At 40.9% G+C, this 24,491-nt stretch overlaps 1 protein-coding gene and 1 pseudogene across 9 annotated transcripts in view; one reads left to right on the forward strand and one right to left on the reverse strand.

Moving 5' to 3' along the window:
* Positions 1–24,491, forward strand: part of TBC1D19 (TBC1 domain family member 19) — a 177,439-nt gene that overhangs the window by 125,076 nt on the left and 27,872 nt on the right. For 5 of the 8 annotated variants that reach the window (XM_051842268.3, XM_051842305.3, XM_051842295.3 and 2 more), the window contains 2 exons: positions 14,048–14,132; positions 17,460–17,504. In XM_051842268.3, coding sequence (XP_051698228.1) covers positions 14,048–14,132; positions 17,460–17,504 — 130 coding nt within the window. Of the gene's footprint in view, positions 1–14,047; positions 14,133–17,459; positions 17,505–18,097; positions 18,178–24,491 lie in introns of all 8 variants that reach the window. The other 3 variants (XR_016229836.1, XR_016229834.1, XR_016229835.1) reach the window with 1 other exon arrangement.
* Positions 1,772–13,158, reverse strand: LOC149127702 (protein lin-28 homolog A pseudogene; annotated as a pseudogene). Its single transcript, XR_016229830.1, has one exon. The product of XR_016229830.1 is annotated as a protein lin-28 homolog A pseudogene (transcript).

Raw genomic sequence — 24,491 nt, forward strand, 5'->3', positions numbered from 1 at the left:
AGTAAGTCCCCTGGCATGTGTTCTTTCCTTTGTTTTTCTGGTATATTGAGGTATGGCTTCTCGGTGTTCAGCACCTTGGATACCCTGTCCCTCTCAGTATTCTCTAATCTTTACAAATAATATTATCAGCATTCTCTTCCCAATTCATTGAATATTTGTATGCCAAGACTTTTATTGAACTTTATAATTATTTTTTCCATTTTTTATTCTGGTAAAATACACTTAACATAAAAGTTGCTACATTAACCATAGTCAGCTTAGAGGTTTTAAGTATGTTAGTAATGCAGTAGAAACATCACTACAATCCATCTCTATTATTCTTTTCATCTTGTAGAATTGAAACTGTATATCCATTAAACAATAACTCCATTCTCCTGTCTCAGCCCATGATACCATTTTATTTTATCTCCAGGAATCTGACTAACATAGGGACTCATAAAAGTGGAATAATACTGTGTTTGTCTTTTTGTGACTAACTTACTCATTTACCACAATATCCTCAGGGTTCATCCATGTTGTAGTATGTCAGTTTTTTTTCCTTTTTAAGGCAGAATAGTATTCCATAGCATCTGTGAGAATGCTTTGAAAAGCTGTCATGAAAATGGGATAAATATATGTTTATTTTGGCATGAAAGTTTTTTAAATTCATGCAGTTTCCTTTTTTTTTGTTTTAAAATATTTATCTTTGTTATCTTTTTTAAAATTGTATTTATTTATTTTTCCCTCCAAGAAATCTTTTATTTAAGGAATACAGATTTCATGCATTTCATAAGCACAAACTTTAAGAATATAGTGATTCTTCCCACCATACCTGCCCTCCCACCCGCTCTGCCACCCCTCTTCCTCCCTCTCCCATTCCCAGTCACAAACTCCACCAAGATCCATTTTTGATTAACTTTATACACAGAAGAGCAACTCTATAATAAGAAAAGAGTTCAGCAATTTACATGGAACAAAGCAAAAAAAAAAAAAAAAAGCAACTGTTCCTCAACAGTTAAGACATGGTATGTTCAGTCATTGCATCTTTTTTTTTAACTTTTATTTAATGAATATAAATTTCCAAAGTATGGCTTATGGATTATAATGGCTTCCCCCCCATAACGTCCCTCCCACCCGCAACCCTCCCCTTTCCCACTCCCTCTCCCCTTCCATTCACATCAAGATTCATTTTCGATTCTCTTTATATACAGAAGATCAGTTTAGCATACATTAAGTAAAGATTTCAACAGTTTGATCCCACACAGAAGCATAAAGTGAAAAATAATAGATGATTTTTTAAATGATGATGAAATCAGATCAGACCTATTGTCATGTTTAATCCCAGTGAGAGTCAAGTTGGGAATTGATAATTTCTTTTTTTTTTTTTTTTACAGAAGATCAGTTTAGTATACATTAAGTAAAGATTTCAACAGTTTGCACCCCCATAGAAACACAAAGTTAAATATACTGTTTGAGTACTCGTTATAGCATTAAGCCTCAGTGTACAGCACATTAAGGACAGAGATCCTACATGAGGAGTAAGTGCACAGTGATGCTTGTTGTTGACTTTACAAATTGACACTCCTGTTTATGGCATCAGTAATCTCCCTATGCTCCAGTCATGAGTTTCCAAGGCTATGGAAGCCCCTTGAGTTCTCTGACTCTTATCTTGTTTAGACAAGGTCATAGTCAAAGTGGAGGTTCTCTCCTCCCTTCAGAGAAAGGTACCTCCTTCTTTGAAGACCTGTTCTTTCCACTGGGATCTCGCTCACAGAGATCTTTCATTTAGGTGTTTGTTTTTTTTTTTTTTTTTTTTTTTTTTTTTTTTTTGCCAGAGTGTCTTGGCTTTCCATGCTTGAAATACTCTCATGGGCTTTTCAGCCAGATCGGAATGCCTTTAGGGCTGATTCTGAGGCCAGAGTGCTGTTTAGGACATCTGCCATTCTACAGTCATTGCATCTTGAGGTTAATTTACTCCCTTTTTTTAAAGACACTGAATTAACTTTAAATAAGCACCCCTAAATGACATATCTTTTGTGAGCACTTAGACATAATTATAATACAACTCTTTGAGGACAGAGGTTCTGCATGGAAGTTAGTGCACAGTGACTCTTGTTAATTTAACAACACTATTATGTATGACATCAGTGATCACCCGAGGCTCTTGACATGAGCTGCCTCGGCTATGGAAGCCTTTTGAATCCATAAACTCCCATCAGTATTTAGACAAGGCCATAGCCATGTGGAAGTTCTCTCCTCCTTTCAGAGAAAGAACCTCCTTCTTTGATGACCATTTCTTTCCACTGGGATCTCACCCACTGAGGTTCTTCATTTAGGACATTTTTTGCCATTGTCTTGGCTTTCCATGCCTGAAATATTCTCATGGGCTTTTCAACCATACCAGAATGCCTTAAGGGCTGATTCTGAGCTCAGAGTGTTATTTAAAGTGATTGTCATTCTGAGTCTGCTGTGTGTCTCTTTAAGTCCTTTGCCCATTTCTCTACTGGGTTGTTTGTTTTGTTAAGTTTCTTGATCTCTTTATATATTCTGGTTATTAATCCTTTATCAGTTGCATAGTTTTCAAATAATTTCTCCCGTTCTGTCAGTTGCCTCTTCACTTTTCTCAGTGTTTTTTGCAGTATAGAAGCTTCTCAATTTGATGTAATCCTATCTATGAATTTCGCTTTGATTGCTTGTGCCTCTGTGTTCTTTTCCAAATAGTCTGTGGGGACGGCATTATGGAGTAGTGGGTGAAGCTTCTGCCTGCAGTGATGGCATCCCATTTGGGAACAGGTTTGAGTCTAGGCTGCTCCACTTCTGATCCACCTCTCTCCTACAGGCTGTGAACACAGTAGAGGTGGCCTAGTTCCCTGAGCCTCTGCACCTGTGTGGGACACTTGGAACAGGCTTCTACCTCCTGGCTTCAGCCTGGCCTAGCCCCAGCCAATGGGGCCATTTGGGGAGTGAATCAGTGGATGGAAGATATCTCTCTTTGTCTATCCTTCTTTCTCTGAATTTATGACTTTCAAAAAAATAAATGAATCTTTATAAAAAAAAAAACTTTTCCTATGCCAGCATCTTACAGGTTTTCACAAATGTTCTCTAAAAATTTGATGGTATCAGATCATAGATTTATGTCTTTAATCCATTTTGAGTGGATTTTTGAGTAAGGTGTAAGGTAGGGGTCTTCCTTCATACCTCTGCATGTGGAAATCCATCTTTCCCAACATTTGTTGAAGAGACTGTCCTTGCTCCAGAGATCGATTTTAGTGCCTTTGTCAAATATAAATTGATTGTAGATGCTTGGGTTGATTTCTGGTGTTTCTATTCTGTTCCATTGGTCTATCCATCTGTTTTTGTACCAGTGTCATGCTGTTTTGATTATAACTGTCCTGTAGTATGTCTTTTTTTAACTTTTATTTAATAAATATAAATTTCCAAAGTATAGCTTTTGGATTACAGTAGCTTTTTCCCCCCATAACCTCTCTCCCACCCACAACCATCCCATCTCCTGCTCCCACTCCCATCCCATTCATTTTCAATTATCTTTATATACAGAAGATCAATTTAGTGTATACTAAGTAAAGATTTTAACAGTTTGCACCCACACAGAAACACAAAATATAAAGTACTGTTTGAGTACTAGATATAGCATTAATTCACATTGTACAACACATTAAGGACAGAGATCCTACAAGGGGACTAAGTGCACAGTGATTCCTGTTGTTGATTTAACAATTGACACTCTTGTTTATAGTGTCAGTAATCACCCTAGGCTCTTGTCATAAGCAGCCAAGGCTATGGAAGCCTTTTGAGTTCGCCAACTCCAATCTTATTTAGACAAGGCCATAGTCAAAGTGAAAGTTCTCTCCTCACTTCAGAGAAAGGTACCTCATTCTTTGATGGCCCGTTCTTTCTGCTGGGATCTCACTCACAGAGGTCTTTGAGATAGGTTTTTTTTTTTTTTTTTTTTCAAGAGTATCTTGGCTTTCCATGCCTAAAATACTCTCATGGGCTTTTTAGCCGGATCTGAGTGCCTTAAGGGCTGACTTTAAGGCCAGAGTGCTGTTTAGGACATCTGCCATTAAATGAGTCTGCTGTGTATCCCACTTCCCATGTTGGATTGTTCTCTCCTTTTTAATTCTATCAGTTAGTATTAGCAGATACTAGACTTGTTTATGTGATCCTTTGACTCTTAATCCTATCATTATGATCAATTATGTACTGAAACTGATTACTTTGATTAATGAGATTACATTGGTACATGCCACCTTGATGGGATTGAATTGGAATCCTCTGGCACGTTTCTAACTCTACCATTTGGGGCAAGTCCGATTGAGCATGTGCCGAACTGTACATCTCCTCCCTCTCTTATTCCTACTCTTTTATTTAACAAAGATCACTTTTCAGTGAAATTGAAACACCTAAGAATAATTATGTGTTAATTACAGAGTTCAACCAATAGTATTAAGTAGAACAAAAAAAATACTAAAAGGGATAAAGTATTAAGTTGTTCCTCGACAGGCAGGACAAGGGCTGTTTCTCATAGTGTCCATTTCACTTCAACAGGTTTCCTTTTTGGTGCTCGGTTAGTTGTCACCAATCAGGGAGAACACCTATTTGGCCCTTTGGGACTGGCTTAATTCACTCAGCATGATGTTTTCCAGATTCATCCATTTTGTTGCTAATGACCGGACTTCATTTTTTTTTACTGCTGTATAGTATTCTATGGAGTACATATCCCATAATTTTTTTATCCAGTCTACTGTTGGTGGGCATTTAGGTTGGTTCCAGGTCTTAGCTATTGTGAATTGAGCTGCAATAAACATTGAGATGCAGACAGCTCTTTTATTTGCCAACTTAATTTCCTTTGGGTAAATTCCAAGGCATGGGATGGCTGGGTTGTATGGTAGGGTTATCTTCAGGTGTCTGAGGAATCTCCAGACTGACTTCCATAGTGGCTTTACCAGTTTGCATTCCCACCAGTAGTGGGTTAGTGACCCTTTTTCCCCACATCCTCGCCAGCATCTGTTGTTGGTAGATTTCTGAACGTGAGCCATTCTAACCGGGGTGAGGTGAAACCTCGTTGTGGTTTTGATTTGCATTTCCCTGATTGCTAGTGATCTTGAACATTTTTTCATGTGTCTGTTGGCCATTTGGATTTCCTCTTTTGAAAAGTGTCTATTGAGGTCCTTGGCCCATCTCTTAAGTGGGTTGTTTGTTTTGTTGTTGTGGAGTTTCTTGATCTCTTTGTAGATTCTGGTTATTAATCCTTTATCTGTTGCATAGTTTGCAAATATTTTTTCCCATTCTGTCGGTTGCTTCTTCACTTTTCTGACTGTTTCTGCTGTAGTACAGAAACTTCTCAATTTGATGTAATCCCAGTTGTTAATTTTGGCTTTGACTGCCTGTGCTTCTGGGGTCTTTTCCAAGAAGTCTTTGCCTGTGCCTATATCTTGCAGGGTTTCTTCAATGTTCTCTAATAATTTGAGGGTGTCAGGTCATATGTTTAGATCTTTAATCCATGCTGAGTGCATTTTTGTGTAAGGTGTAAGTTAGGGGTCTTGCTTCATGCTTCTGCAGGTGGAAATCCAGTTTTCCCAGCACCATTTGTTGAATGGACTGTCCTTGCTCCAGGAATTGGTTTTAGATCCTTGATCAAATATAAGTTGGCTGTAGATGTTTGGGTTGATTTCTGGTGTTTCTATTCTGTTCCATTGGTCTATCCAACTGTTTCTGTACGAGTACCATGCTGTTTTGATTACAACTGCCCTGTAGTATGTTCAGAAATCTGGTATTGTGTTGCCTCCGGCTTTGTTTTTGTTGTATAAGATTGCTTTAGCTATTCGAGGACTCCTGTGCCTCCATATGAATTTCAGCATCATGTTTTCTAGATCTGAGAAGGATGCCTTTGGTATTTTGATTGGTGTCACATTGAATCTATAAATTGCTTTTGTGAGAGTGGACATTTTGATGATATTGATTCTTCCGATCCATGAGCATGGAAGATTTTTCCATTTTTTGGTATCCTCTTCTATTTCTTTCTTTAAGGTTTTGTAATTCTCATTGTAGAGATCTTTAACATCGTTGGTTAAGTTTATTCCAAGATATTTGATTGTTTTTGTAGCTATTGTGAATGGGATTGATCTTAGAAGTTCTTTCTCAGCTGTGGCATTGCCTGTATATACAAAGACTGTTGATTTTTGTGCATTGGTTTTATATCCTGCTACTTTGTCAAACTCTTCTATGAGTTCCAATAGTCTCTTAGTAGAGTTCTTTGGATCCCCTAAATAAAGAATCATATCATCTGCAAAGAGGGATAGTTTGAGTTCTTCCTTCCCAATTTGTATGTCTTGCCTAATAGCTCTGGCTAAAACTTCCAGAACTATATTGAATAGCAGGTGAGAGTGGACATCCCTGTCTGGTACCAGATCTCAGTGGAAATGCTTCCAACTTTTCCCCATTCAATAAGATGCTGACTGTTGGTTTTTCATAGATTGCTTTGATTGTATTGAGGAATGTTCTTTCTATACCCAGTTTGCTTAGAGTTTTCATCACGAACGGGTGTTGTATTTTATCAAATGCTTTCTTTCTCTGCATCTATTGAGATATTCATATGGTTTTTCTTCTGCAGTCTGTTAATGTAGTGTATCACATTGATTGGTTTGTGAAAGTTGAAGCATCCCTGCATACTAGGGATAAATCCCAGTTTGTCTGGGTGGATGATCTTTCTGATGTGTTGTTGCATTCTATTGGCCAGAATTTTATTGAGGATTTTTGCATCTATGTTTATCAGGGAAATTGGTCTGGAATTCTCTTTCTCTGCTGCATCTTTTTCAGCTTTAGGAATTAAGGTGCAGTTTATGAAAATTTAAATCAGGGCAGTGTCTTAAAAAGATATTTTTTGAAAATTTTTTCTTTTAAATTCTCCAAATTGGTTTAGATAAAAATACTACTGGTGAAAAATATGCAATAATTGGACATTACATGATTGTCCAATTGATATTTGTCACTCCTTATGTGCTTTTTACTACTTAAGTAACATATTTCCCTGAAACACTGAAAATAATTCTATTTTCTGTAGGTTAAACAAAGATTTATGTCCAAGTGAATCTTTTGCAGCCATATGTTGACATTTTAGGTATAATTCTGCTATAATAATCACAGACTTACACATCCAGTTTCTTATAACTTCTAAAAAAAAGGTAAATCACAACCGTGTGTAACTTCAAATCTAAAAAGTTTAATTTTGACTTTATTTTTAAATAATGGAGATTCATTTTCTAGTTTATTTAATTGAAATTTTCATCTTCAAATAATAGCAACATTTTATAGCAAGTTTGCAGTTGGACTGTCTGTTCCTTACAGGTACAAAATTAAAATCTCAGGCATTAAAACAACTGAGATTAAAATGGGAGTTTGTAGCTCTGCTTGTATCCCAGGGTTGCACACCAGTATATGCTATCTAACACACCCCTCTGGCATTATTACCTTACAGTCACCAATTTTCTCCTTAGAGCAATCTCAGATAGCTTGTCTCTGAGGGCAACAGGGACTGTGGCTTCTTCTTTTATTAATTTTTGTTTTGATTTTTCCCAACTAAACCTTTTATTTAATGAGAACAAATATAAGTACAACTTTAGGAATATATGATTCTTCCCACCATACCTGCCCTCCCACTCCACTCCTACCCCACCTCCTCCTCTCTCTCCCATTTCCAGTCCCTTTTTCCATTAAGATTCATTTTCAATTAATTTTGTACACACAACTCTATACTAAGTAAAGATTTCAACAATTTGCACACACAAGCACACACAAAAAAACTTTTTGAGAACAGTTTTACAGTTAATTCTCATAATACAACTCATTGAGGACAGAAGTCTTACATGGGAAGTAAGTACACAGTGACTCCTGTTGTTAATTTAACAATTAATACTCTTATTTGTGACATCAGTGATCACCCGAGGTTCTTGACATGAGCTGCCTAGGCTACGGAGGCCTTTCAATCCACAAACTCCTTCGATATATTTAGAGAAGGCCATAAGCAAAATGGAAGTTCTCTCCTCTCTTCAGAAAAAAGTATATCCTTCTTTGATGACCACTTCTTTCCACTGGGGTCTTACCCTTAAAGGTCTTTCCTATAAAACACTTTTTGCCATGGTGTATTGACTTTCTATGCTTGAAATGCTCTCATGGGCTTTTCAGCCAGATCAGAATGCATTAAGTGCTGATACTGAGGTCAGAGTTCAACAAATGGTATGGAGGAAGGAAAAAAAAAAAAAAAAAAAACGGTTTCCTCAACAGTCAAGACAAGAGCTGTTCAAGTCATTGCCTCTCAAACTGTCAATTTCACTTCTAACAGATTGCGTTTTAGGTGCTCTATTAGTTACCACAGGTTAGGGAAAACATACAGTATTTGTCCCTTTGGAACTGGCTTATTTCAGTAAGTATGATGTTTTCCAGCTTTATATTTTTTTGTTGCAAATGACTAGATTTCATTTTATTTGTTTTGTGTACTGCTGAGGATTTCACAGTTTTTTAAGTCTGAGTAGTATTCCGTGGTGTATACAAACCATAATTTCTTTATCCACTCATCAGTTGATAGACATCCGGGTTGATTTCCTATCTTAGCTAGTGTGAAATGAGCTGCAGTTAACATGGGGATACAGATAACTCTTTCATATGCTGATTTTTTTTGTTTGGGTAAATTCCCAGGAGTGCAAAAGTGAGAATTCTTAAAATAAAAAAGTTATTAAATCAATAATTTTAAAATGGAATGAGATGATGAATCACAAAGTATGAAAAACTGCAAATAATCAACCTCATTAGAGAACTGCAAATGCAAATTGAAGCCAGGCACCATCTTTAGTGTATAAGATGGTAGTAACTTACTTTGATGAGAGTAAGAGAAAATATGCACTGTCACTACTAGATAGATTGAAGAGGGGGTGGAGATGAGGTGGGGGTGGAGGAATCTGGCCTAGCAGTTAAGACGCCAGGTAAGAGATCTACTTTCCGTACTGGAGTACCTGAGTTCAGTTCCAGCACCAAGTCTCAATTCCAGCTTCCTGTCAGTGCAGATCCTAGGAGGCAGCAGGTGATGGCTCAGACAGTTGGGTTCCTGCCAGCTGTGTAGTGACCTGGACTGTTTCCAGCTCATGGCCTTCCCCCATCCCAGCCCTGGCCATTGCAGGCATTAGAGGAGGGAACTGGCAGATGGGAGCTCTCTCTTTATGCCTGCCTTTCTCTTTTTCTATCCCCATCTCTGTCTCTCTGCCTCTCAATTCTTAAAAATATAAAATAAATTCCCATCCATCTGCTGTGCAGTTTGGCAATGTGTATTACACATTTTAAATTTAAAATGCTCATAGCACTTGACTACACAGATAATCTAGTTTCAGGAACTTAAATCATTACAGGTTTACCTAGAGAGCTTGCTGTAAGGAAGTTTACTATATATTGCTTATAACTGAGGACAAGTGAAAATAATTAAATGTTCAGTAGTAAGGTGGGATAAGTAAACTTTTGTTCATCCATATAGTGGAATATTCTGCAACATTTAAAAAATACACAGGAATCATTTTATGGAGATAAAATAGATTATAAAGCAGTATGCATAATCCTTTTTTGTTTGAAAACTTTCTGTGTGCATTTTAAAATAGCCTTAAGGGATTTACATCAGCATATTAACACCAGTGGGATTATGAGTGTTCTCCCCTTTTCAGTTATCTGTGTTTCTAATTCATTGTAAATATGTATTGCTTGTGTGGCCTTTTAAAATGTAATAAAAACTAATTAGCAGCAGTGGTTGGTATACATTCTGTCATTGAACCTGACTAATATGCAATCTCTGTATCATCTTTTTTTTTTTTTTCAGTACCAATAAGTCTTGATTTATTCATTGTATTTCCCCAGGGAAAGGAGAAGGGATGGGGAGAGTCAGCATATGTGTTACAAAGCAATTAGAAAATGGGAAAGGAGGAACCCAGTACAGCAAAAATCAACCTTCAAATACACACTCCCCAGTGGTGGGGTCACCAAACCCAAGGGGGCTTATTCTCCTGCAGTTCAGGAATTGGGGGGGGGGTCAGCCAAAAAACAGACGCAAGCTTTCCTACCCTCCCTCCCTCCCGCCCATAAATTCAAGATTTCACATAAAGCTTTGGTTTCTAGCAGTAAACATGGAGTTACATTCGTCCGTCTCCTATCAAACAATCTTATGGCCACTTTGGCATAAGTTTCTTGCACCTGCATAAAAGTTCCTGAGTGACTTGGATGTACATTCATAGTCCCCTTCTTGATCTCCAAACCCCTTTTCTACACAGAAGGTGCCCAATAGCTTCTCTTCTTTCGGATAAATTGAGGTCTGACCCATCCAAATGCATCAGTGTCTTAAGTCTTTGGCATGAGTCCCATCAGGAAATGGTCTTGACTCAGGAGGTTGGGAACAAGGGGTGGAGCTTCCTATTTTGTTCAGGATTTTTGCATGAATCCTTTAGATGTGTGGAGACACCCAGGATTCAATGTTTACGTGTGGGTGGGGGAATGGAGAAGAGGGTAGGTTAGGAGTCAAATTTTAAGGACAGAGATCCAGAATAGGATAGGGGAAGGGGAACACCAAAGACAGCTTAAGATCCCCGCTTCAAGAAGAGAGCCTCCTGTGTTTCAGATCCTTCTGCCTGGTGCAGAACCTTCTGTCAAAGATGCTTTGGCTATTTTTCTCTCAATACAAAAAGAAGTTTATAAACAATAAAACCCCAAAAGAACATGGAGAAAGACCAACACATTATATTTACACAAACTAGGCCACCTAGCAATCACCAACTCAGAGACGCAGTGAAGTCCTACAAAGCCCAGCCAATACAATAACTGAAGGGGGCAGCATTTGGGGGAGACAGGAACCCAGGACCAGATACACATCACCCAATGCGTTCTATTGCATTTGTCCCGTTTCAACACAGTGAGGTAGGTTGCGGTGATCTCTCAGCATGTACATGAAACCCCCTTCTCCTTTAGTTACCATGACACAGTCATCACTACAGTCACAGGGCAGGACACTGGCTCCGGACACCACCACCGAGGCCGTCACTTACGGGTCTCCCTGGAAGCCAAGAATTTGGGAAGGTTAAGGATTTTTTAGTCCTTGCTTCATGTTCACCCCTGGACAGCACAGGATGGGTACAGGGTTATTGGTCTTCAACTCATCCTTACCAGCTCCCATTTTTCACACATGCATGTGTGCACACAAACACACATACCCTGTTGTGCATAGTGGGCCTCGCCTAAATCTGGTTGGTGAAGGATGGCTCTGTTAAGTGAAGCAAAAGACCTGTGTCCTAGGATCAGGCAACTTTGACCATGGCTTCCTCTCTGGGCCTTTCAGCTGGCATGGCCTGACTTCTCTGCATTTTCCTGTCCAGACTAATTTTCAATCTTCCGGGAGGAGGAGCTCAATCATGGGACAACCCCATTAACACTTCATCTCCCTGAAACATTTTCAAGGTGGAGGGGGTTTCAAGAGGACACTGTGGCAAAAAAGCCAGCTCCAGTTGGCAAAATGAGGTAGTTCAATAGGCTGTGCACTCCAAATAGTTGCTCTCCATGGTGATAAAAACAACAAAAAGCCTTCCTGCTGTGCAGACCTGGAGCTGCTGCGGACTTATCCCTGAGATTGCTCATGTACCTGAGAACACAGTGCAGGAATGAGGGCCTTTGATTAAAATATACAAAAATACAAACCCAGACTATTTATATTAAAAAAAAAAAAAGTTCAAATGCACAAGATACGTCGTTCGCACATAGTTAGTGCAGTTGGCATCCTGGAGAAAGTGGGACCCAAGGTGCAGTTATCCAAGGGAGCAAATAAATAAATCGCATTGGCCCAGAATGGGGTCAGGAGTGAGCTCAGGAGCAGCGGGTCTGTGACTGTTCCCCAGCCACCCTTTTTGCCGATCATCACAACCCACTGCTTGGGACAGTTCCCAGCACCCTGTCCCAGGATCGAGTTATGAGGAAACAAGATGTGGAAAACCCTGCCTTACTCCCGAGAGTCCCTCCCACAGGACGTAGTGGTTTGGGGGTTGGGTCCAGGAATCTGGTCCCACAACCAGTCTTCTCACCCTGGCTAGGGAAGTATTATTCCATATCCTTCCTTCAAAGGAAAACTTCCCCCATCCAGGTGACTTTGCAAAGCTAGAGATTTGGCATGCGGGGCCTCAGATAAAGCATGCGGGCTACAGGGTGATACCCCCCCCAAACCCCTTAATTGCATTTGGATATAGCATGGTTGGAATTCCCTGCCTCACTCCTTCCTCCCGGCATGAGGGAAAAAGGGGTGATGCTGTGAACCCCAGCCTGGGATACGTGGCAATGCCAGCTCCCCCCAACCCACCCTGTCCCCACTTTCTCCACTCTGCAGTTGATGCCTGCTCCTTGAAACTTCCTGATAGCCAAAAAACCAGCCCCCACCCCCTGTGGCTCAATTCTGGGCCTCGGGGAGCATGGCAGGGCTGTGGATCTCCTCTTCATCGTCCCGGAAGTAGGCTGGCTTTCCCTGGGCGCTGGGGGCCTGCTGGGCCTTCAGGGGGCACGAGGCCACCATATGGCTGATGCTCTGGCAGAAGTGGCACTTCTTGGGTTGGGGTGGCAGCTTGCACTCCTTGGCATGATGGTCTAGACCTCCACAGTTGTAGCACCTGTCTCCTTTAGATCTGCGCTTTTGCATGCTCTTCCCCTTTGGCCGCCTCTCACTGCCAATACAGAACACCCCACCAGGCCCGGTGACACGGATGGATTCCAGGCCCTTGGCGGACTTCTTGAAGGTGAATTCCACTGCTTCACCCTCCTTCAGGCTCCGGAAGCCCTCCATGTGCAGCTTACTCTGGTGCACAAAGACGTCCACCGGGGGGTCGAGCGCGACCCCGGCGCGGGCCGGGCGGTCATGGACAGGAAGCCGAACCCCATGCGCACGTTGAACCACTTACAGATGCCGGCCCCGTGCAGCAGCTGCGGCTCGTCCGCCGCCCGGGCCGCGTCCTTCGGCGCCTCCTCAGGCGCCTTCTCCCGCCGCCTTGGTGCAGCCACCTGCAAACTGCTGGTTGGACACGGAGCCCATGGTCGTCGGCAGAGCCCGCGGCCCCGGGCCCCTAGTCGGGCGGCTGCTGGCCCCAGAGAAGTCCGGAGGCCTGTATCATCTTTTATCCGAAGCTCGACTCCCTTTCTTGAGTCTTAGACACAAAAGGATCCTCTATGCCATTCGCTGTTGCTGCCAGTCCAGTCCTGCTCTGTGCCCATTTGCCTTCTGCAGCCATCCTGAATTCTTTTCTTGGTAGTGTCTTTAGAATCCCAAGTCTTCTAATACCAGGTTGTGGACTTCTGTAGTCTGTTACTTTCTTGGGGATTATACTTCTGACCCAAAACTCGAGCTTGGTGTTAGCAATCTCTTTCCTCCTAATGGACAACTTTGATGCTGACTTTCTGCCCTGCCTGTTTTCATCTCCAGTCGGAGCTACCACACTGTACCTGCTTCAGGTTCAGGGCGACTGCTTGTCGTAGTGCTGCTGCAAATTCTTCTAAGTACCATAGTTGTGTTCCCTCCCACCCTGACATGCCCAGCTGCTTCCTGAATCCCAGCGTGAGTCCAGCTCCAATTTCCTGCACTTCCCATGTTGCTCGATGTCACTGTTGTGACCTAGGGTCTTTGTACAGATTGCTCATCTGCTTCATTTTTCCAGGTTTTTCTATTTTTCAGATAGAAAACACAAGAAAAGAATCAGCTGGTAGTTAGCAGCATGTATTTTCTGCTATTGTTAAAAGTTTAAGGTAGCAAACCACAAGAAATCTATGGAAGAACTTTGGCCATCCTCGCCTGGCATACCCTGTAGCACTTCCCATAGGTATACCAGTAGAGGGCACACTTCCCATTGCAAGGCTCCTTACTGAGCTTAAACAATTCCACCTCAGTGCCTCCCAAGTAGGAGATAGTAATTAACTATCTGGTTTTATAGCAGTGTTTAATTCCTTGTTTTGTGTTTAACCTCTTGTGTTTTTTTTCCAATGTTATACCCAGGTATTACTTTGTTTTTCTCGTGATACATCAGTGTTGGGTCACTTTGCATACAACTGTGCTTCACCACCGAAGTCATACATAAGAGGTAAAGTTTTAATTACAATAAAGAAATATTCTTTTTAAGACTTACAGAATCATGCCAGAGATGTTTGTTTTACACCATTTATTGTTGTTGGCCAAGTTTTTATTCTGAATTACTTAGATCATCTCGGTAGCTGTTCTTTCTCTCACGTTAACATCAGTGGCCAGGAAGCTTGTCACAAACCAGTTCAGTGGTTCCCTGAGGCAGCATTTCAGTTTACCTTCTTTTTATTCCCCATTTTCTTTCTCTTCTGTTGCTCTTTTGTCGTGTTTGTTTTTTTGACTTTTTCTTTTCTTACATGAGTTAATGACATGGATTTGCTTTTTCTACTTTTTTTTTGAACTTTGTTTAAATTTTTTTGTTTATTTATTTATCAGAAAGAGAGACAGAAAGCACTCCCACCCATTAGTTCACTCCCTGAATGCTCAGTGTCCACAACAGCTGGGACAGGGCCAGGTCAATGTCAGGAGCCAGGAACTCAATCCAGGGCTGCCACACAGTGGCAGGGACCCAAGTACTCGAAACATCACCTGTCTTCCAGGGTGCATTTTAGCAGGGACTTAATTTGGGAGCAGAGCTGGGATTAGGATCCAGATATTTCCATACAGGACACAGGCATCCTAAGCAGCTTCTCACTGTCAGGCCAGACACCAGCCCCGTTTCCCTCTTATTAACCTGTGACTCCCCAAGGCTGAAAGCTCATTACCCTTTTATGAAAAGTCATTCTTCTATTTTGATGAAGAAATAAAGTGTTTCTCCAGAGTCTGGCCTGCCCATCTGATTGCTCCGACTCCTGTCCTCGGATAGGGCACATCACCTGTGCTGGAGTCCAATTCTCCCCAGTGTGGGATTTTCTTAGTTCTGTTGCTTCTAAATTGAACTCATAGGAACTTGTTTGTTTAACATAGTCTACTGGAAAATTGGTAGTAGAACTATCACCTCTAAACTCAGGATTGTAAGGCCCTTTATCAGTTAATCATATCTTAACCCAGCTAACTTGGCTTCCCTGATTATTCCACAACACTGTATTCATTCTAGTCTCCATGTATTCTGTATATGCACATGGAAGGCTTCCCACTCCTCTACCCCCACCCAGAATCATAGGTCTTTGAATAACAAGCCCATATCTCACCATGTCCACCATCCTTTCGTTAATTTTTCTCTTTGAATTGTTCAACACTTAAAGCCTGTGCCAGAAAAGTTAGCAAACATACCCTAACGTTTCATGGTTAAGTCTGGATTATAAACCACGTGATTAAAGGATTCTGTTTGCCTCTCGAAACCTGATTCTGTTTTCTATCTATTCATCTATTTTTCATTATTCCTTTCTTTCCTAACTCACAAGATCAGTCCTGTTGTCTCCAACCTAATCTAAATCGCTCACATTTCTTATGCTTCATTTCCTCTTTGCCACCACTCCTAACAAAAATCAGTCATGCATAAAACTTACTAGTGATTCTGACAGTCATGGATTTAGTATTGTTTAAAACATAGAATAGGGGCCGGCGCCATAGCTCACTTAGTTAATCCTCCGCCTGTGGCCCCAGCATCCCATATAGGTGCCGGGTTCTAGTCCCGGTTGCTCCTCTTCCAGTCCAGCTCTCTGCTGTGGCCTGGGAGGGCAGTGGAGGATGGCCCAAGTGTTTGGGCCTCTGCACCCTCATGGGAGACCAGGAAGAAGCACAAGATTAGTATCTGCAAATACTAGCTGATAGAATAAAAAAGTGAGAGAACGATCCAACATGGGAAGCGAGATACACAGCAGACCCATAGAATGGCAGATGTCCTAAACAGCACTCTGGCCTCAGAATCAGCCCTTAAGGCACGCGGATCTGGCTGAAGAGCCCATGAGAGTATTTCAGGCATGGAAAGCCAAAACACTCTGGCAAAAAAAAAAAAAAAAAAAAAAAAACAAAACCTAAATGAAAGATCTCCATGAGTGAGATCCCAGTGAAAAGAACAGGTCATCAAAGAAGGAGGTACCTTTCTCTGAAGGGAGGAGAGAACTTCCACTTTGACTACGACCTTATCTAAATATGATCAGAGTTGGTGAACTCAAAAGGCTTCCATAGCCTTGGCAACTCATGGCAAGAGCCTAGGGTGATTACTGATGCCATAAACAAGAGTGTCAATTTGTTAAGTCAACAACAGGAGTCACTGTGCACTTACTCCTCATGTAGGATCTCTGTCCTTACTGTGCTGGACAGTGTGATTTAATGCTATAACTAGTACTCAAACAGTATTTTTCACTTTGCGTTTCTATGTGGGTGCAAACTGTTGAAATCTTTACTTAATATATGCTAAACTGATCTTCTGTATATAAAGAGAATTGAAAATGAATCTTGATGTGAATGGAAGAGGGGAGGGAGAGGGAAAGAGGAGGGTTGCGGGTGGGAGGGACGTTATGGGGGGGGGAGCCATTGTAATCCATAAGCTGTACTTTGGAAATTTATATTCATTAAATAAAAGTTAAAAAAATATATATATATAATACTTTCCTTCCTTCTTCTCTCCATCTCTGTCTCTGTGTCTCTTTCGTTGAGAGAAAGCTACTTTTAAAACCTCTGTTAACATTTAATTGTGGTGAATACACTTTGCTTTTCTGGGACAATTCGGATTTCACATATAGCCCTACTGTCAGATCATATGAATTGTTTTAGGATTCAGAAAATATGACTACCACACAGCTAACAGCATTTAATTTTTAACTTTTCAGCACATTCCATAAAAATATAAACTAATGAGATATTGAAAGCTTAAGGTTTGCTTTAACGAATAGATTAGAATTATTTATAATAAGCAAAATAATTCTGTTTGTAAATACATGCTCCTTTTAAGTGCTTAAGTAGCTTGAAATCATTTTTCTTTTGATTATTTTATACTTAAGTTTATATTGATTTTAATTGATGAAAGTTTGCTAATATCAAAAGATTGGCTAACAAAAATTTCAAATTAACTCCATATCATGAAATAAGATCAGAGTATAGTCACTTTTAAAATTACTGTAATATTAGCACTTTCACAGAATAAAATTATTTTTGTATAATATTTTTAAAAGGTATGTTTATTTGAGAGGGCAAGAGAGTGAGAGAGAGAAACAGTGTTCCCAAACTCTTTTTCACTCCCCAGCCCAGCCTGGGGCTGCCACCCAGAGCCAAAAATTCAATCCAGGTCTCCCAGGTGGGTGACAAGACCCCAACTACTTAAGCCATCCCTGCTGGCTCCCAAGGTCTGCGTTAGTAGGAAGCTGGGACTTAACTGCCTCACGTTCATTCTTAGAGATGTGTTTTACTTAATCACACTGAAACCCTCTATGGTTTTCTCTTATAGGAAAAATAGGACTAGAAGAATATGCCGTCTTTTATCCACCAAATGGTAAGAGTAATGTTATTGCTTCCTCTAGTGGGAAATAGGGAAATTACATTTTTCATAATAGAAATGTCACCTTTTGTCTACCTTTAAAAAGATAATAATTTGTTATGTAAAATAACCTTTCATAGAATGTGTATCTCACATATTTTTTCTACATTTGTGGTAGATTTGTACTAACTACACTTACTCTCTCTCTGGTTCTTTTTGGGACCAATGTTACATTTTGTGAGAAAGCTGAGTAGGTTTAGCTGTCTTAGGCCAGGGTGCTTAGCTTTTCTCTGAAGAACACTGATTAGGCCAATGAGGACTTTTCCTTGGGATTTATTAGAGTAGGGCTCTAATCAGTTGAGTGGGTTGCCTTGTATTGCACTTTGTTTTCCTGAGTTGACGAGCGTGGTATTTATGAAATTAAAAAATTATGAACACACATCACTAAAATAATCTATTTTGATGATATAAAGTGATCAAATATGTAATGACCTCATTAGTTATTTAATATTATTAGACAGTTTTAAGATATGCTTCTTGGAAAAGCAATATGTAGCAATCCTTAGTATGATATTAAGTTGCATCCTGAAGAAGTTCTTTTACTTCAGCAGAGTTAAGAACATGGGCTTTGTAATCCAGCAGACCTGGGTTCAGATCCCAGTTCTGCCAGCTCACCCTATGACCTTGGGTAAGTTACATGACTTCATTGAACTTCAGATAAATCATCAATAGCATGTGGATAATAGATTAAATGAGATTTGGTATATAAAACAGCACAGTAGCCACCTTGCAGTGAGTGCCTAGAAAACGTAGCTGTTACTGAACGTGTGTAACTTCGTTGAGCACCGTGTCGGATACTCATTCCTGGCCTTCAAGGCAGTGTTCTCTCCTGTAGCATCCCAGTTTCTTTCATGGGCTGTCTGCCTCTGTGCTCTTTAAGCAACTCACCCTTGTTCTGCTTCTCCTCTTTTCACAAATTTTCCGAGGGACTTCTGTCTGCCCCCCTAGTTCCATTTGTTAGTTACTTTAAAATTTTCAGCTTCATTTCCAACTTTTCTGTAATTACCTCAAATTTAATATGTCCCAACCTGAACTCATTATTTTATTTTCCTAAACGCATTCCCCAAAAGAAAAAATGGAAAACAAAAGTGAATTAAAATAATAAAACACAAGATACATGCCTGTTCTGCTCTCAGTTAATTGCATTATTGTCTACCTGATAACTTAAGGCCTGAAACTGGTAGTCAGTCACCTTAGGTTCCTCTCAGTCTTATATGCCCTTCGTCTAATAAGTCACCAGGACATTCCAAATATGTCTTCCAAACACATCTTGGGTCTTCTCCCTTCCCCGTGACGGCTGCCTTGCCCTCTTTCAGGCATTACTGTCTCTAGCTTATTAATCGCAATGGTCACCTACCTGTCCCTCGCTCTCCAGCCTTTCCTAGCTTTGCTGTCTTTCCACTGCTCTGTGAGTTTCACATCTAAAATGAAAATCTGAAAATTGATATTTTCTCAGTTTTCTTAATGGCTGTTCATCTCTTAACAGTGACATCCAAGCTTCTTGAATATGCGGACTTGCGAGTCTCCATACGGTTTACTGACTGTTTCTCACCTTTGCCCATCTCAGTTTTCTAATCACAGCAGTTTCAAGTTATTTTTTATTCACACAGAGCTATACAAAGGTATCTAAAAAGTTATGGAAAATGGAATTAAAGTTTATTTTGGTACAAGAAATATCAATGCATAGTTTTTCATGATACATTTTTCATGAATTTTTAAAGACCCACATGTCCTCTCCCCAAAGCACTAAGCTTCCTACTTCGTTAGCTCTCCCGTTCCCACACGTAGAACAGCCATGCAGTCTCTCTCCACGTGCCTGCCATCAAGGCTCAGTTCCAATGTGCTCCTCTTCAAGGAACTGTTGCTGAATCTCCAAGTTAAGTTAACCCTTCCTCCAGGCTCCCACAGTATCCAGTGTGAAAATCGTTAGTAGATCTTGGTCTGTTTTTCTATATTGTTTGTACTTTCTCCTCTCTCTCTAAAAGTTTCCAGCTTCTAGAAGTTCAGTACCATATCATTCATTTTTATTCCTCCAATATCTAGCATGCATTAGGTATGGAGTGAGTATTTGAAATATTAGAGGCTTACTAATTTTAACATTTACATTTAGACATTACTACATTATCACCCTAGAAATTTAATTTTCTCATATCTTTTAATCTAAGATTAAAGAAAAAATATAATACCTCTGAATAGCCAAAAGAGATATCTAGAACTCAGATTCTTTATCCATATTCCTAGGGGTGTTTTATTGACTTAATTTAGAACATAGGCGATCTTACTGAATACACATGTCTAACAACTTGGTTTACTATTCTTATGCTCCCTGAAACTAGAGCAAGGCTGAAATAAATATGAAAAATGATAAACAATAATGGGAAGTGAAAATCAGAGATCTCACAAAGAAAAATATAAAAACTATAAAATAGCATCGAAGTGCATTCCAGCAAATCAGTCTGAGACCATTAGATGTAAAAACCAGTGATCCTAGGCCGGCGCCGTAGCTCAATAGGCTAATCCTCCACCTTGCGGCGCCGGCACACCGGGTTCTAGTCCCGGTCGGGGTGCCGGATTCTGTCCTGGTTGCCCCTCTTCCAGGCCAGCTCTCTGCTATGGCCAGGGAGTGCAGTGGAGGATGGCCCAGGTGCTTGGGCCCTGCACCCCATGGGAGACCAGGAAAAGCACCTGGATCCTGGCTCCTGCCATTGGATCAGCGCGGTGCGCCGGCTGCAGCGGCGGCCATTGGAGGGTGAACCAACGGCAAAGGAAGACCTTTCTCTCTCTGTCTCTCTCTCTCACTGTCCACTCTGCCTGTCAAAAAAAAACAAAAAAACAAAAAAACCAGTGATCCTATAAAAAGGCATTACTAGGTTGTAGAATATTATAATTTAAAGATTTTATAATGAGCTCAAGACATCAAAAATATGTATTGCTGCTATAATCAGTGTAGCAAGTAGTTGGAGAGGCAACACCTAACATTTTCCAAGCAGTGCTATATACCAGGCAGTGTGGTAAGTACATTATGTGTATTAACTTATTTAATCCTTATAGGAACCCTATGAGGCAGTCGTTGATATTCCTATTTATAGATAAAGCAACTGAGACATGGAATATTAACTTACCCAACTGGTGGTAAGTGACAAAGATAGGCTTTGAACTCAGATTGTCTGACTTCAGAACCAATATTCTCCCTAGTTGTACTCTAATTCCTCATAAAATTTTTGCTGTGTTCATTACGGTGTCTTCTGGAAGGAGGAAAAAGTGGCAATATATTGAAAAAGTAAAAGCTGCATATAAGAGTACTTCAGGGGCTGGCACTGTGGCATAGAGAGTAAAGCCACCACCTGCAGTGCCAGCATCCCATATGGGCACTGGTTGTAGTCCCAGCTGCTCCACTTCTGATCCCGCTCTCTGCTATGGCCTGGGAAAGCAGTAGAAGATGGCCCAAGTCTTTGGGCCCCAGCACCCACATGGGAGACCCGGAAGAAGCTCCTGGCTCCTGCCTTTGGATCTGCGCAGCTTCTCTCTCTTTAAGATTTATTTATTGGCTGGCGCCGCAGCTCAATAGGCTAATCCCTCCACCTTGTAGCGCCGGCACACTGGGTTCTAGTCCCGGTCGGGGCGCCGGATTCTGTCCCGGTTACCCCTCTTCCAGGCCAGCTCTCTGCTATGGCCAGGGAGTGCAGTGGAGGATGGCCCAAGTGCTTGGGCCCTGCACCCCATGGGAGACCAAGAGAAGCACCTGGCTCCTGCCTTCAGATCAGCACGGTGCGCCGGCCATTGGTGGGTGAACCAACGGCAAAAGGAAGACCTTTCTCTCTGTCTCTCTCTCTCACTGTCCACTCTGCCTGTCAAAAAAAAAAAAAAAAGATTTATTTATTTATTTATTTATTTGAAAGTCAGAGTTACACAGAGAAAAAAGGAGAGGCGCAGGGGCAGGGGGTGGGGTTCTATCCGCTGGTTCATTTCCCAGTTGGCCTCAATGGCCGAAGCTGCCATTTTTCTAAATCCATTTTTCTGGGACCTTCTTGAAGTACCTTTGTTTGATAGAGTCTATGAAAATGTATATCCAGAATAAAAAGTTTAAGCCTTAATAAGATAACAGCTGTACATAAATTGAATTCTCAGAGTTCTTTATTTTCTGAAGTTGTTTTAGAACATGCTAGAGCATTTGTAGAACAAGAAGAGACAAAGAGCAGTAGTCTTCTGTTCCTTTTTCCTTTACCCTATGTAATAATAAGCGAGTTTTTTATTAGGTGCCCTGTTTTCCAACCTTTGCCAAAGTTAGTATGATTTTGAAATCTCAAGGACACCTACCAGTCCTACCACCCAAGCTGGCCAGCTTTCTTGGTCCAGGGGCCACACCAAGGCTTGTCTGCATGTCACTGACACTCAGTCCCTGATCAGGCCGGTGCCTAACAGCAGGGCAGAGGTTTTCTCACTACCAGCCCCACATACCTGAGATGGAAGTGACAGGCTGTAGTGACATTAGTCTTCACTGTCTCACTTCATGTGAGGTGTCATCAGTGGGTAAATTCCTGTACCAGATTCATTAAACAGCTGATGAGAAAAATTTCACAAGAATTTTATAAGCATCTCATGTTTTCTCCTTTGTTAAACATGGATAAATTGCCCTTATCCATTTGATAAATATTTGTTGAGCCATGCCCTGACTTGCTGTTCTAAGTGGGTGGTCTGTAGTATATAACACAAAGTATCCATTGCCAAAGAGCTTCGATTTTAGGAAGGGAGATATGAAAGAGAGGAGGAGAGAGACAGAGAGAGGAAGAGGGACAGAGAGAGAGGGAGAATTTCAGAGAATGATGTAGTGAATAAAGAAAGGAACAGAAAGTGTGTATGAAATTGATGAAGACCTCGCTGTTTTAAATAAGGTAATCAGGAATGAGGAAGTAGAATGTGAACAGAAACCAAAATATGCAGTGCAAGCCATGCAACGCTAGAAGAGCATTCCAGAGGGCGTACACAGCATGTTCGGAGGCTGAAGGCTCCAGGATGGCCAGGGGGACTGACTGGTGCAGTGAGCCAAGTGGAGGCTGACAAGGTGAGGACAGGTCGGATGGAAAGGCAGTTGATTTAAAGGCTTCTCTAGGAAGTCTGATGGCTGGACTTTGTCAGAGCCACTTTCTATTAATCTCTCCTTTTCCTGTTAATGGACTATACTTCCCTATTTCTTTTCATGCTCATAATTCTTTTAATTGTTGGAAATGGAATATCTTTAGTATTATAATGTAACTGTGGAAGTCAGTTTTCCAGTATCCCCAGAAATCTTTTTTTTTAAGATTTATTTATTTATTTGAAATTCAGGTTACACAGAGAGAGAAGGAGAGGGAGAGAGAGAGAGAGAGAGAGAGAGCGAGCGAGAGCGAGCGAGCTTCCATCCACTGGTTTACTTCCCAGTTGGCCGCAGTGGCAGGAGCTGCGCCTATCTGAAGCTAGGAGCCAGGAGCTTCTTCCGGGTTTCCCACACGAGTGCAGGGGCCCAAGGACTTGGGCCATCTTCTACTGCTTTCCCAGGCCACAGCAGAGAGCTGGATCGGAAGTTGAACAGCCGGAACTCAAACCAGTGCCCACTTGGGATGCCAGCACTGCAGACAGTGGCTTTACCTGCTACACCACAGCACTGGCCCCTCCCCAGAAGTCTTGTTTGTTGTTTAGTGAGTTTTCTAAACTTTTTTTTTTATAAAGGTATTCTCTGTTTTGTGCCCATTTAGTTCTCTGTTCCATTAGCTTAATGGTCAGCTAGTGATTTTACAGAGATCTCTTTCTTTGAAAAAAAATCTTGAATGAAAAATTTTTTACAAGTCTTAAAACTCTTTTTCAGGTTGGCTTAATGGTAGACACAGATTCAAGGCTTATTTAGGCTACATACAGGTCTACTTTAGCCTTAACTTCCTGCCTAAACAGAGCCTAAAACTCAGTGAGAACTAAAAGGTCTTTTCTAGATTCCTCCATACACATTGGAGCTTTTCAAAGCTCTTATTCCCCCAGGTAGCTCTCTTCCTAGGCTCATCATTCCCAGGCTCTTCAATCTGTTTAGTGCTCGCCCCATCTGTTATTCTTTCTCCCAGATGGCTGTACCTAGCATATTTGCTTTTAAATGCTTTTGACAAATGCAGCTTGCCAGGCTGCTTCAGTCCTTAGAAAGCTCTAAGACAAGGCCAGTGAAACAACTGTAAGCTCTTGGGCCAGGCCTTCAGGTACCTACTAGACAAGTCAAAACAAATAAGTGCAAGATCTGGCACCACCAAGCTTCACTGGGAATGTGAGCCTACAGCCAACTTAGAAAATAGGGGATGGTAGGCTAGGAAACCAAAATTCCCCAACTTTCTCTTACCAAGATTCTTTTCCCTTCAGCCTCCCCCTGGTTGTGAATTACTGGATTTCAAAGTTCAAAAAAAAATAATTCGTAAAGTTTTTTCCAGTTTCACCATTGCCTTATGGGAGGGGCAAAGTTTGGTAATACCTTTTGTCACTTTTCTCAGTAACATCTCTTTTCCAATTCCTGATTAATGCTATACTTTTAAAAGATCATCCTGACTATTGGGTAGAATTAGAGTGTCATTTGAGGTAAGAGCACAAGGACCTTAATAGTTTAGAGGAACTATGAAAGCATATGCAATACCTAGTGCTAGTAAAGTCTGTGCTTAGAAAATGTTATTGAATGACTGAGGAAATGAGTGATGGAATTAACATAGAAGAACATAGAGGAATAAGAATAGAACCAAGAAGAACAGACTTCCAGGGAAAATACACACAGATTGTCCGCAACTTGATTACAAGTGATAAATAGTCATCATATTTGCTAATTCCATTTGGGTCCTGTAAGACCAGATAAAATAATTAATTGCTAGTTATCACTGGGAAGGTAAGTTTCAAGGTCCCAGAGCAGTGATTCTCAACCAGAGGTAATTCCTATACACA

The sequence above is a fragment of the Oryctolagus cuniculus genome, chromosome 2 (genome assembly GCF_051225735.1).
Source record: "Oryctolagus cuniculus isolate XC-2025 breed Fujian yellow rabbit chromosome 2, ASM5122573v1, whole genome shotgun sequence".
Taxonomy (NCBI): domain Eukaryota; kingdom Metazoa; phylum Chordata; class Mammalia; order Lagomorpha; family Leporidae; genus Oryctolagus; species Oryctolagus cuniculus.